Source organism: Gymnoscopelus braueri (assembly GCF_963280865.1).
Source record: "Gymnoscopelus braueri genome assembly, chromosome: 10".
Taxonomy (NCBI): Eukaryota; Metazoa; Chordata; class Actinopteri; order Myctophiformes; family Myctophidae; genus Gymnoscopelus; species Gymnoscopelus braueri.
This window is the reverse complement of record NC_137611.1, coordinates 21,792,053-21,805,469: the sequence shown is the minus strand read 5'-3', so window position 1 is coordinate 21,805,469 and position 13,417 is coordinate 21,792,053. Positions and strand designations below refer to the sequence as shown.

At 41.0% G+C, this 13,417-nt stretch overlaps 3 protein-coding genes across 4 annotated transcripts in view; 1 reads left to right on the top strand and 2 right to left on the bottom strand.

Annotated features, from left to right (window-relative positions):
* The window catches only part of scp2a (sterol carrier protein 2a), a 28,751-nt gene extending 25,052 nt beyond the window's left edge, over positions 1–3,699 (bottom strand). The window contains exons 1-5 of the mRNA XM_080439439.1: positions 3,550–3,699; positions 2,122–2,179; positions 1,898–1,969; positions 1,412–1,543; positions 411–475 (exon numbers count right to left, since the gene is read on the bottom strand). Of these exons, the coding sequence (XP_080295565.1) occupies positions 411–475; positions 1,412–1,543; positions 1,898–1,969; positions 2,122–2,179; positions 3,550–3,606 (384 nt within the window). The 5' untranslated portion in view covers positions 3,607–3,699. The remainder of the gene's footprint in view (positions 1–410; positions 476–1,411; positions 1,544–1,897; positions 1,970–2,121; positions 2,180–3,549) is intronic.
* Positions 3,700–4,221: 522 nt separating this feature from the next.
* Positions 4,222–5,324, top strand: edf1 (endothelial differentiation-related factor 1). 2 transcript variants are annotated; one of them, XM_080440547.1, is made up of 2 exons: positions 4,222–4,321; positions 4,413–5,324. In XM_080440547.1, exon 2 carries the CDS (start codon positions 4,438–4,440, stop codon positions 4,888–4,890), a length of 453 nt encoding a protein of 150 aa, XP_080296673.1. In that variant the 5' UTR covers positions 4,222–4,321; positions 4,413–4,437; the 3' UTR covers positions 4,891–5,324. The 2 variants fall into 2 exon arrangements, with proteins under 2 accessions (XP_080296673.1, XP_080296674.1); XM_080440548.1 differs by having other exon boundaries at positions 4,236–4,317.
* A 659-nt stretch (positions 5,325–5,983) lies between these two features.
* czib (CXXC motif containing zinc binding protein) lies at positions 5,984–12,211 on the bottom strand. The gene is made up of 8 exons (XM_080440294.1): positions 12,188–12,211; positions 12,013–12,096; positions 10,316–10,372; positions 10,129–10,210; positions 9,973–10,004; positions 9,487–9,564; positions 8,033–8,098; positions 5,984–6,285 (listed from the first exon to the last, which is right to left on the bottom strand). The coding sequence occupies exons 1-8, from the start codon at positions 12,191–12,193 to the stop codon at positions 6,208–6,210; spliced, it is 483 nt and encodes a 160-aa protein (XP_080296420.1). The 5' UTR covers positions 12,194–12,211; the 3' UTR covers positions 5,984–6,207.
* Between the last annotated feature and the right edge of the window lie 1,206 nt (positions 12,212–13,417).

Below are 13,417 nucleotides of genomic sequence, written 5' to 3'. Positions count from 1 at the left end.
GCCCAAAATAGGGATGCCAAGTTGAAAGTGGTTATGCCTTAATATACTCTGCAGTACTATGAATCGATGTTGCTTGCTGAAAACACAATTATGCTTGGAAATTAGCTCCTTACGGCACGTGACACCACCGTGCGATGAGGTATAAAACTAAGCTTTAGAAGCAATAATGTCCCATTTATCTCAACTAAATCAGCCCATCAAAATAACAAAGCAAGGTTACAGTGTAACATATTGACCATTTGCACACACACACACACACACACACACACACACACACACACACACACACACACACACACACACACACACACACACACACACACACACACACACACACACACACACACACACACACACACACACACACACACACACACACACACACACACACGTGATAGTTGGTTCAGTACCTTTGCGGTCAAAGAGCCTCTTTCCATCTTCTCAAACCCAAGGGCAAGCACACAGTCAGCGAGACCTGCGATAAGAGGTGAGGTGTGAGAAATGGGAGGGCGGGGGGGGGGGGGTCAGAGATACACTCAGAGCCTCATCTGTTTTGAGGTAGTCAAAAGTAAGAATGTAAAACACGTGGCACAAAATCCTAATAGCTCACTATCCAGACCATTTCTGAAGAAAAATGAAATTCTACTTACAAAGGTGCCTTTAATTTATCTTCAAATCTTGTCCTCCTCACTCAAACATAACAGCTTGTGATCAGAACCACTGATCCTGTGTTTTCATCCACTAACTCTGCCTGTGTTCTCAATATGTGATATCAATCCAACACGCCATACAGTATCTGTTGTCCTGTAACTACTGTATAACATAGCTAGCCTAATACCCAACTACAGCATCGTTGTGAAGTGAGTGCGTTCATGCCAGCGTGTGTGCGAGCCGAAACCCTGTCCACCAGATAAATTAGCCGCTCAAGTCCAAGCCACCCATTGAGAAACCTGTCTGTACCAGAGAAATTGGCCTCTCGATTTAAAGCCTCTGCTAAAAACACTGCTACGAAAAATCAATGTCAGAAAGACACAGTCATCTGGGCTCTGACAGGACACGTTGCAGCCATGATTCTTTTGAATCTTACTCAACCCCCTGGATCAGATGCCTATTACTGTGGGTACAGGTTCTCAACCAGTGTCGGTACCCCCAGGGGGGGTCACCATATGATTTTTGGGGGGTCCCCAGATGACAGTAAAGTGACAATTTAAGGACTTTTAATATACCTAATACGTAAAAAAAAGAAAAAAAGACCATTATCAAAAGTTATCAACAAACCGACTCAAACTAAATGTAATGCCTCAACTCCTACAAATCCAAGTGCTTGTCGGGGTGGGGTGTCCCCAGTTCAAATATGATTATTTTGGGGGGTCGCGGCCTGAAAAGGTTGAGAACCACTGTACTAACTCACCTCCCTGGACCAGCTGTCGGGCCATGAAGAGGGCAGTGGAGCCCGTGGAGCAGTTATTGTTAACGTTGATGATGGGGATCCCAGACAGGCCCAGGCTGTGGTATATGGCCCTCTGGCCACAGGTGGAGTCACCTGAGGGACATCAGCACAGCCTTAGTGGTTTTATATGTTTGCATTTGTTTGTGTTATTTAGTAGTGCAGGACGATCTGACGTAAACACGATATCACACCAATCCATGGACCAAACGTTGAAAGTTTGTCAGATGTCTCATTGTCGTCACGTCTTAACTTTCTTAGAGAATCCAACAATGAACTTACACGTTACATATGTCTTTATTCAGATTTTTTTTATTTTTATTGTATTTGCCTTTACAGTATATTGTTGAACATAAGAATAAGAATATGTTTTCATATTGTTCATAAAATATGGTTGACATATCGGAGAACTCCAGCCCAACACTATAGAGTCAATATCAGGCCCCTTACCATATACATATCCTACACATGCTTGCTCAATGGCAGAATATGGGACTCCTGCATCTGCTAAAGCCTTTTGACCTGAATCAGAAAGGAGGTATTAGATGTTAATCGTGAATGTATTTGTCTTAACAATGATACACGTAAAACACATTATGTCTATAGGCTCTCAAGATAGTATAAAGTTTATATATACAGTATATACTATATATACACATAGTAGGGATAAGCACCTGCTTCCTTAGCCATATCAGGATAGTCAAAGTCCTCCCGGGCTCCAGGCTTCTCGAACTGGAAGACACAAATTCAAGGTAGAGTATTTTAATATTATCATCTCGATCTGGACCTTTTGCACACCTGTCCATCCTAAAAGGGCTTTTGTGAACCTTCACGAGGTTTCCTCCCTTCTGTGAGATGCAAGTTGCAATTGTAAAAACAAAATATTTGTGGTTCATGTGAGGTCACATTGTGCAGCTGGATTAGGGCCAACACACACATAGCTCATGTAGATGTTATACAAACAAATGTAATTTGAATCCACAAAAAAACATTCTCCATTTCATTGCTAATGGGCTCTACGCTGTATGACGCACCAAGATGATAGTTCTGCCAACTTGTGTGTCTCAAAGTCACATTTCAATTGCACTGGCATCTGTTTTGGTACAAAGTCATCCTTAGAGATTGCCCTAGTTACATCTCATCATCACTTTTGGAATGGGCCTCTGCTCTGGACCCTAACACACCCGATAGTAGTTGCCTCACATTCAAGGTGCCCACGGTCCGCTCTGAACTTGGTAAATCTGCATTTAGCTTCTGTGGCCCTACCACATGGAATGCCCGGCAGAATACATTGAGATTAACCACTCTAGTACCCTTGAGTCGTTTTAGAACCCTGGTGACCAAACAGGTCACTGTCTCACCGCAATATGTAATAATAGATTTTTAGATTTAAGAAAAAATGTGTCTTGGTTTCAAATTGATGCCAATTAGACTATGGTGAATATACTTTTTTTTAAAAACCACTACTATTTATATATCCAGCAATATAGCCCAAAGTTGAACTGGGTCTCAAGCTGCAACGACACCTGTTGTGTATGTGTCAATGCCTCCCACTGACCATGAAGCATGGACTTTGATAAATCATGCAACCAATAGATAACGTCAAATTACACTAAACCAGCACTGAGTCTTATAATAATAATAATAATAATAATAATAATAATAATAATAATAATAATAATACTACATACAATTTATATAGCGCTTTTCTAAATACTCAAAGTCGCTTTACAGAGCAGAATAAAAACAACTTTATTAGAATCGACTAGTTAAAAAGGATTAAAACTATAAAAGAAAAGTACAGATGTGTGTTATGTTATACAGTAGTAATAACAGTTCTATTACAATCTGTAGTCTGTGTTTGGATCAGCTTGCTGCTGAGCTGTCAAACCACACAATGTAGCTTAATCAACTCAACTGTCTGAAGTCATAATGAATAAGGTTTTTTCCATCAATAATAAACCAACCACAGGCTTAAATGCGAGAGGAGTGATTGTGCAAGAGAGAGCTTACAGCTAAAGTTATAGCGTCTTCTAAGTCCAAGTTCAGTAAAGCCAAGCTGCTGGCAGACAGTCAGTCACCCTATGTGGTATGATATTTACCTTTGTCATTCCAACGCCTATGACAAACACTCTGTTGCTGTGCTTTAGGGGTGCCATGGTGGTGGTTCTTCTATCTGTCCAGTAGTGGGGCAGAGGGCAGCAACTCAGCAAAGATCACAGCAAAAGAAAATATCACACAACCTGAACTGAACCAGCGTAAAAATGATACCACCAATGAATGAAAACAGGACTTCCGCTTGTTGACTTCAAAATAAAATCCATGTTGACATATTACGTGTGTTCATTTTGTATTATTATTATAAATAGATTTTTATTTTATTTGTTGTTGTTGTTTGTAATAAGCGGGGGGAAACGCGTGCAGATCAAAATAATATTTTGTGAACAAAAAGTAAATAATAACATAGTGCCCAAATGTTCTACTGGCAAAAAAGAAAGAAAAAAGAACTGATCTACAAGTTAAGCAACGCGTCGCATTCTATAACCCTATGGTCGCATTGCGACCAACGCAACGCATCATTTAGCTTGTAGATCAATTCTCTCTGGCAAGCGACACTCTCGCGAGATGATTTATGCCCCGCCGTACGACGGCGTCGCGCATCAAATAATAGCCAATCTACAAGCTCACAGCGCGTCACATCCACCACGCGATGTGAGCTTGTATATCGGCTATTTTATTTGGTGCCCGTCTCGCGAGGTCAGACCCAACGTCATACGTCATCACGCAGGCTCTGAATCAGCATGTAGTAACAGCACGAGCGACTGACAGACAGTTCCAGAAGAAGAAGCAAAGCAGCGTTTGTTGTTGTTGTAGGTAAGCGAACAAACCCCTGCGTTCTTCCACATAATAACCGATTAAATGCTTGTATTTGTACTTACTCATACATTTATTTCTTTGTACATAGTATATACGGATATCGGAACATAACCATGGCAGAGAGCGACTGGGATACCGTGACCGTGTTGAGGAAGAAAGGGCCGACCGCCGCTCAGTCTAAATCCAAGCAGGCCATTACCGCCGCTCAGCGCCGCGGCGAGGAGCTGGAGACCACCAAGAAATGGTCGGCGGGGCAGAACAAGCAGCATCTGGTGACCAAGAACACGGCCAACCTGGACCGCGAGACGGAGGAGCTGCATCACCAGCGGGTCCCCCTGGAGGTGGGGAAGGTGATCCAGCAGGGCCGACAGGAGCAGGGCCTGACGCAGAAGGACCTGGCCACCAAGATCAACGAGAAGCCGCAGGTCATCGCTGACTATGAGTGCGGGAAGGCGATTCCCAACAACGTGGTCATGGGCAAGATCGAGAGAGTAATCGGGAGGAAGCTGCGTGGGAGAGAGATAGGAAACCCACTAGAACCCAAAGAGAAACCCAAAAAGAAATGAACACTAAAAAGACTGATGCAACTACTCCGCCGCCTCCTCCACCTGCTTGTTTTGATCTGAACCCAACCACCCAGGTGTTTGCTGCAACACTGCACAGTTATGGCAATATGCTGTTTGCCTCTGCATAGAATGTTGTGGTTCTCTGAAGTACCATGATGATACATTTTTGATATGCTGAGCAACCGGATATGGCTACAGTATAAATATATATGTTATGTTAAAATAAATCAACAATTTTGGCAATATATTGCTTGCCTCTACATTTAATTTGGCAATATATTGCTTGCCTCTGCATTTAGTTTGGCAATAATGTTTGCCTTTTCATTTAATGTTGTGGTTCCAACTAAGTACCTTCTGTTTTGATATGCTGTACCCACCAATATTTCTTTATCTGTTGCATTAAAAATAAATCAACTGCAACAATTTTGGCAATATATTGTTTGCCTTTACATTTAATGTTGTGGTTCTCCTAAGTACCTTGATCCGTGTTGTTTGCTGTACACACCAGTGGTTCTCAAAATGGTCCTTGGGGTTCCAGGGCATCCCTAACAAAATGATTTATTTTCACTAGCTAGAATGTTTAATGATCAGATCATGGGTTTCACTCTGTCCACTCCACTGTCATCTCCCCACCTACATTACAGACAGGTCCTGTCTGTAATCTAATTGCTCAAAATGATTTCAAATGGGGTCCACTAATCAGTTTAGGGGTCCTTGATATTAAAATAAATGTTTCAGAATCGGAACCACTGCTGTACACACCCCAATCATGCTTTTTTATTATAATGGGTAAATCAATCTTCTGGTTGTTACAATGCCAGCTGTGTGACTCACTTGATGCATCTCAGTTAACCCTATTCTACTGAGAATGAAGCCCCTATTTACCTCAAAAGGCCTCGTCTGTTATTTTCTTGCCTGGTTAAAATATCTACAATGATGGATGAGCAATACAAACTTGTTTAAGCTACAGTATCTTTTTCTGAATTGGATATAATTAAGCCCCTCATTGTGTACAACAAATGAAAAACAGACTAGATATTAGACACAATACTTAAACCTATGTTCAGACAGGGGAAAAAAATCAAATCACAAACAGCCATTTTAACTCTTTATTCACAAAGCACTAATAAGCACTGAATAACACACTGTCTATGGTGGTACATCTTGTTGGATGCATAACATGGTTATTGATGTCCAATCCTGTTGGCCGACGGCGCTTAGAGTTGAACCACACTGCCTTGGGGCCAGTGAGCAAGTCCATGGATGTTTGGCCACTGACTGAAGGTCCTTGTCCAGTAACTTCATTGTAGGAGGCCTTCAGCACTTGATGAACTTGTGTGTAACGTCATATATCCCCACCGACTCGCTGACCTTCTCATCGTAATCGTTCCAGTCCTGAAAAACATGATCATGTTGTAAACACAGAATTTTAGCTTGCTTTCTTAATTTTTGGTTCATCATTTTAACCACATTAACCCTGGCATCCCTATTTTGGGCATGACATTTAAAGCAAGAATTCTCAGAAACACCCTAGGCCTATATGCTTAATTTACATGTCATGCCAGCGTTGTGCAGTGAAAATAGGTCTACAAGCACAACATGCCGCCAATGCGATACGTGAGTATCGCATTGATCTTGTAGATCAGCTATTTTGTGTGTCAATGCACATTGTCTTCTAAATCCAACACACGTTCATTTAATTAGCTGCTGTGTTGCTTACATCACAGTGTTTTATAAGGTCTGTTATGCAGCCTGCCATGTTTTTACCCTGCTTTTTATCCTGAACTGGAAAACAAACTACAAAATCAGGGTTTCATTCCCCTTTATGTGGTTAAACATAGCCAGACGATAAGAGATCTCAGCCAACTAATAACTCTGGGGAAATCTAAATTCAATATATGGGCTAGAATAGCAGAGAAAACTAAAGCCAAAAAACCTACGCCTACTGCTTTGAACCAAGGAGAGACCAAGGAGATGGTGGTGGACAACTGGCGGAGCAAAAAGCGATCCCCAGCCCCCTGCATCATTCATGGGGAGATAGTGGAGTTAATGGAGTTCCAGGGCATACTGATCAACAAGCTGAACTGGACTGATAACACAGGAGGTCTTCTACAAGAAGAGCAGGGCAAACAGGTTCTTCCTGAGGAGGCTCATGTCCTTTGGCTTGTGTAACAGAATGCTGCAGAAAGATGTTCTACCTACAGTATTGGTTGTGGCCAGTGTCCTCTGCTCTGCAATTGCATACTGGGGGAGTTACATCACAAAAGAGACAGTAACCGACGTTGAAGCCTAATAGGATGGCGTGGAGGTGGTGGTGAATGTGAGCACAATGAAGAAGCTGGTGGCTATCATGTCTAACCCCTCCCAACCCCTCCAGAAGGAAATAGTAGGGCGACTGAGTACCATTGGTGAACGCAGAACAGATTCATCCTTCCAATATTCAAGACCGATGGACTGGGTCAGTCCTTTGTGCCAGCAGCCATTAAGTAGTACAATGACGCTAATGCTCGACCCACCATCAGGTGTCCCGCCCAGTCAGTGGTCACAGTCGAATGACCAACGTGATTGTTCTTGCAACTCTTATCCCCCGTGGACTAATAACTAATGGCAAATATGACTCTTCCATTCCTGCTGTGTTCTCATTATCTGATCTTTTTGCCTTTTGTATGACTGCTTTAACTGTCATGGCGACTACATTTCTCTTATGGGATCAATAAAGGTCTATCTTGAAACACCTGGTGGCGTGACCTGGATGCAGATGTGGAGAGGTCTGGGTATACATGGGGACAGCTGTTGAAACTGACCCAGGACCCGTATGCCTGGAGAGCCCTTACAGCCAATGTCCCAAGTTGGGCATAGGCATAGGCCTGAAACTATCCCAATATGAAGTCTAAGTTTTTGCATTGGATCTGCAGTTATAATTTTGGTGGAAACTCATAGTTTCCATCCAGTTTAAGGCTATTCATTTTCATTGAATTTAGATGTATCGGTAGGTAGACAGAGATCTCCGACAGTCTGGCTGCGCAAGACTATTTATATTAAAGTCAAATAAGATGTAAATAAAAACTACTGTATACAGTGATCCTCCAAGTGAGTTAATTTAGGAACGATTGCCCTCTAGTGTCATTCCTGTGGCACTCACTTTCTCTAGCAGGGTGATCTCAGGAAACGACGTTCCAGAGTCTGGTCCTTGTGCAGCAAAGCCAGCCTGGTGGGTATTTGAAAATGATACAAAGTCATTACGACCATAGCAACACAACATACTACAGTCAAGTTCACAGAATGTTTCTAACACAATGTGTCCATGAAACAAACAAGTGCTTTGAGCTTTTTTTTATGATCACCACATGCTAGGTTTTCAGTGTGTGTAGTGAGGACATGCATGTCGTTTTTTAAAGGATAACACTTGATCAATTATAAATCATAATCTCTTCATTTCGTTCAATCTCAGCCATAGTTCGAAATGCAGGTTAAGTATTACGACATGATTTACAACTTACAAATGCAAAGAAATCGATTAAAGCTTAAAAATATGTTAGGCACTCTGTGTGGAGTTTGCATGTTCTCCCCGTGTCTCCTAGGGTAGTTAATACCCTCACAAAAACATGTAGTAATCCTGGTCGCTATACCGCCTCCCCCATGACAGCCGGGGGCGCCTGATGGAGGGGAAGGGAACTGGTTGGAATAACGTGTTCCTTCCACGCGCTACGTCCTACCAAGGAAACTCCCCCCTGTCAGGTGACAAGAAGGTCAGTTGGCTCTCATGCATTGAAGGAAGCATGAGCTCGGCCCTGGCCTCCCTAGGCTGAAGGGGACTGGTGTAGCGCTGGTGTAGGGCAGGTGTAGCGCCCAGGATCACTTAGGAAATTGGCACCGGGTGAAAAAAATGGGTTACAAAAATCGCGGGATAAAATAAATAAATATATATATATATATATGTTAGGCACATTAGGTGGTCACCGGTGGTCTTTTGTCAAGAGCGATGTCAATCAATCTCAATGAGAAGAAACCCTTTGAGTGAGTCCAGCCAAATTAACAGTTAAAACAAGCAGTGAGGAAAACATGTTCAAATTCTGAATGAGGTCTTTATTTAAATGTTTAATAATTAATTTTTATGTGGAACATGTAAGATTTATAAGTATGGTATAATACGTATATATATGTACATGGGTTGGGGCAGTAACTCAGGAGGTAGAGCGGCCGTCTGTGGGAACCGGAAGGTAGAGCGGCCGTCTGTGGGAACCGGAAGGTTCCTGCTTCAATCCCCCGGCTCCTCTGGCTTTGTGTCCATATGAAAGACACTGAACCCCTAACTGCTCCCGATTAGTCCCTTGCATGGTTGCCTCCACGGTTGTTGTGTGAATGCGTGTGTAAATGGGTGAATGTAATGCACATTGTAAAGTGCTTTGGATAAAATATGTTATATAGAAATCATTTATGTGTTATCTGACACTTTAGAAAAGACTTCACTGGAGAAAAGATAACCTGAATTCTCCCAAATCATCCAACACTACAGCACATAGCAGCAAATTTTTTGAAGCCATATTATTGACAGAAGCAATGCAGTCCACTCTGCTGATGTTTCAGCGATATTACCTGAGGCTGGAAGTCAACCGGCTCCAGACCTCGACACTCAAACTGCACCATTGTCTTGAACCTCTCGTTGTCCTCCGCCTTCAAGACAGCACACACACAGCATCGAGAGAAATACAGACGACGGTGTAAGTAGCTGAAACAAAGAAGCATTGTGATTCAACATCCCGTCATTGTTCGTGAGGCACCGATGATGTTGGAGGCTGCCCTGCTCCACTTGGTCAAGTGTTCAAATTTGGAGCAGCTCGTGTTAATCATGTTCATGGACTATTTAAACCAGATTTGTACTTAAATGTGCGCCAGTGTCGGAAAACTGAAAATAGCAGATCTACAACCTCAAAACGCATCAACACGTCACAAAACCATCAGCTGCAGTATTTTTGGTGTGCAACAAGATGTGCAACCGGTAGAACTCAGGCTCCTCAGGTTAAATGTGCAAGCCGCCGTGTGACATATGCAAGAGCAGACCTATTGTGTACCTTTACTTACATTGTAAGGCGTGATAGTATCTCCCAGGATATCTATGAATAAACAATATAGAGGTCATATTATTCTCCAATCTATTACAGATTTCACTTCAGACAGTGACAACTGAACTCCACACTGTTGTGAAGATGCAGACAGAGATAAGATGTTGCCTCTTACCGATAGAATTCTCCCTGGCACAAAGTTTACACTTCTGCACCATGCTGGCACTGCCTCTGCCTCCTTTTAGTGGTGTGCTTTCCTGGAGAAACAAATGAATTCATATTTGTGCATCTGTTTCTTTTACAGTAACATTGTTGTGTTTGCTAGCAAACCGTATGGACATAAAAGACAATCAGATCCTTACCGCAAGGGTTACATATTGCCATTTATCTGGAACTTCTCTGCAGTTTCCGCATTTTAGCTGAATCAAGAGAAGGAACCATGTTTTGTTAGTTCATACAAACGCCAACTTGTGCTCTGTGTGAGAGAAAGAGGTGAATGATCACAGCAGAAGAAAAAATATGAGGATTGTTTTGATTCTTTGCAATCGATATGGTTTAGAAACTTTTGAGAAACTCAGGTGTAGTACAGCAACAGCAGAAACGCCGGATAGGTAGCTGCAAGCAACTTTGATGCTATCTTCATCATCAATGGAGTAACAAGCTCCAGGGACAGCCCATTCATGAAACAGAAAAGTCCTATCTGATTGTATTAAACGACCATAAACTCACCAATATTGCAGCTGTATGGAAAGCTTGGTCTTTGTCTCTGTCAAGTCTTTGTTTAAAAACAAATCCACCGTTGACATGTTAAGGGAGCATTTCGATTTGGGAAGCGCTCGTTGTATGTAAATCACTCAACGTCCTGCATACCACCTGTTTCAAAATTCCACATATGTGATATAATAATAATAATGATATATATGATTTAAAACGAGTGCTTACAAACCCAAACTCAAATTATGGCTGTACTGAGTTTATTGACAGAAAGTTGCTCATAACATGACAAGTGACAACTACAAAGAGGATAACCCAAGCTGTCCCTTCGGTGCAATGTTGGTGAGTATATGTCATTTAATACAATCAGAAATGACTTTTCTGTTTCATGAATGGGCTGTCAATGGAGCTTTGTTGCAACTTAGATACAGATAGTGTCTCATGTTGTAGGTACAGGTAAGACTGTGATAGGAATAAGATACAATAAAAAAATAATATATAGACTTAGAAGCTGACAATAGTGATCTGATTCTGCGCTGGGTTTGACTGAGACTAAGCTAATGTATATTTCTATCAATATAAGTATAATCTATCACCAGTGAATATAAGCATTAATATTCACCTACCATCATCAATGGTTATAATGTACACAGACAGACTATCAACGGTTAGTATAAGAATGAATACAGTATGCAGTGGTGGAAGAAGTACTCAAATGTTTTACGTAAGTAAAAGTATCAATACTACAATGGAAAAATACTCTGGTAGTCTGGTATTCAGAATTTACTTCAGTAAAAGTACAAAAGTATTTGCGTCAAAATATACTTAAAGTACCAAAAGTAAAAGTACTCATTATGCAGAAATCTTCCATTTCATGTTTTCAAAATGCATACAATCATTTGAAAATAGCAGATCTACAAGGCTTTCAAATAGCCGAAGTCTATGTAGGACTGAAGTGGTTAATGTATGTTTTGTAATAATATTTAAAATCTACAAAATAACTAGTAACTAAAGTTGTCCAATAATTGTAGTGCAGTAAAAGTACTATATCTGCCTCTGAGATGTAATGGAGTAGAAGTAAAAGTATAGAACATTGGAAATACTCTAGTAGAGTAAAAAATACCTCAAATTGTACCATTGTACTTAAGTACAGTACTTTCCACCACTGACAGTGTGCCAGGCGGTCAAATGGATAAATGTGAGTGAATATTATAAGCGATTCTCTCAACACAGGCATCATTGTGTCATGATGTGTATGACATCTGTTCAGTTTAAGAGATTTCAATGGATCGAGATGTAACTATATCATATGGTTTTGACAGCAATGACTGACAGGTATCCTTACTTTGAGAAACCAGCGGAAATCCTCGCCCACCGGTCGCACATTTGTGATATTCTCCAGGGTGGCTTTGAACTGCAGCCCGAATTTCTGTTATTGGAGGAGAGACAACCAGATGTGTGCTGCATAGTTAAACAAATACATTGTTATATACGCGACCATGCAGTTTATCAATACATACCACCATTTTGAAGGCTTCCTGTAACGTGCGGGCGTGCGTGCAAACGTAAAACGTAATGTTCCGTCAACGTAGCCAGCTAGAAATTGGTGACCTATAAAATAACGTGACACAAGAGGACGCTGTTCTGCGAGATTGGAAATTATGTTTTCAGACTGAAAATGTATTTGTATTGCCTTTTGATATTTAGAAATGTTCCTCAAAAATAAATGAATACAATCATGAGAATAAAAGACGTGTACCAGTTTATCCAGAGGCTTGTTTATTATAGAAGCTCATATTCATCATTACTACTGACCAACCACTATCAAACTTGTATGGACACAATGGACAGAATTGGATAGATGGGTGTCTATAAAAATATATGATTTGTAGGCCTACTTATGTTAAGATATAGGATACTTGTAATGGTCAGTAATGGTCATAAAACAGGGGGCGGGGGGGGGACAAGTTTTAGTCTACTTAAACAGTATATGATTCAGGCATATTTCTTGCAGTGGACTAAATCTATATTATGTCTCTATGCTTAGCTCTGGACCCTGGTCCCTGGGCCCCACTTTGAGAATCACTGGCCCACTGATACTAAAACAGCGATTTAACTATGTGGAAAAGGATTCCAAATAAGCGTATTGGCTTCTTCCTTTCCTTGCAAAATAACTTGTTTTCTTTTGATATGTATTGTTTCTATTTTGTATTACAATGTGCTATTAAACTAAACTAACTAAACTAGTAGTGAAATATTGTTCTGTGAAATGCAAGTTCTTTAAGTTTAATTTAAAGGGATAGTTCACCCCAAAATGACTTTTTTTCTATCGATTTGTCACCCCATTGAGACTTCAATGGATTCATGGATATCTTTTTGTTTTTGTCGCATTCCTAAGCCAATAATTTCATGACTGGCAGCGGTTCCGGTAGGAGACACAAAGAGTCTCCTTTGTGTCTCCTACCGGAACCGCTGCCTACCGGTCCGCTGGTCATCAAATTATTGGCTTAGGAATGCGACAAAAACATAGAAATAGAAAAAGAGAACTATCCCTTTAATGCTGCCATAGTTGATCATTTACTTTGCTGCTTCACTACTCGTCAGTGCAATACAGTTCATGTTAAGAGTACTGTTAATAAAGTGATTCTGCTGATTGTTATAAATTGTGTACAATATCATTTTATACACTCATAATTGCAATTGTCATGATGACCACCGCTTGATTTAAACATATTTTTATAGGCCTACTT

Coding starts and splice junctions, on each gene's coding strand:
- edf1 (XM_080440547.1), top strand. CDS start 4,438: ATGGCAGAGAGCGACTGGGATACCGTGACCGTGTTGAGGAAGAAAGGG.
- czib (XM_080440294.1), bottom strand. Junction 10,373..12,012: donor ATTTCCGCTGGTTTCTCAAA/GTAAGGATACCT, acceptor CTCTTGATTCAG/CTAAAATGCGGAAACTGCAG. Junction 10,211..10,315: donor GGCAATATGTAACCCTTGCG/GTAAGGATCTGA, acceptor TTGTTTCTCCAG/GAAAGCACACCACTAAAAGG.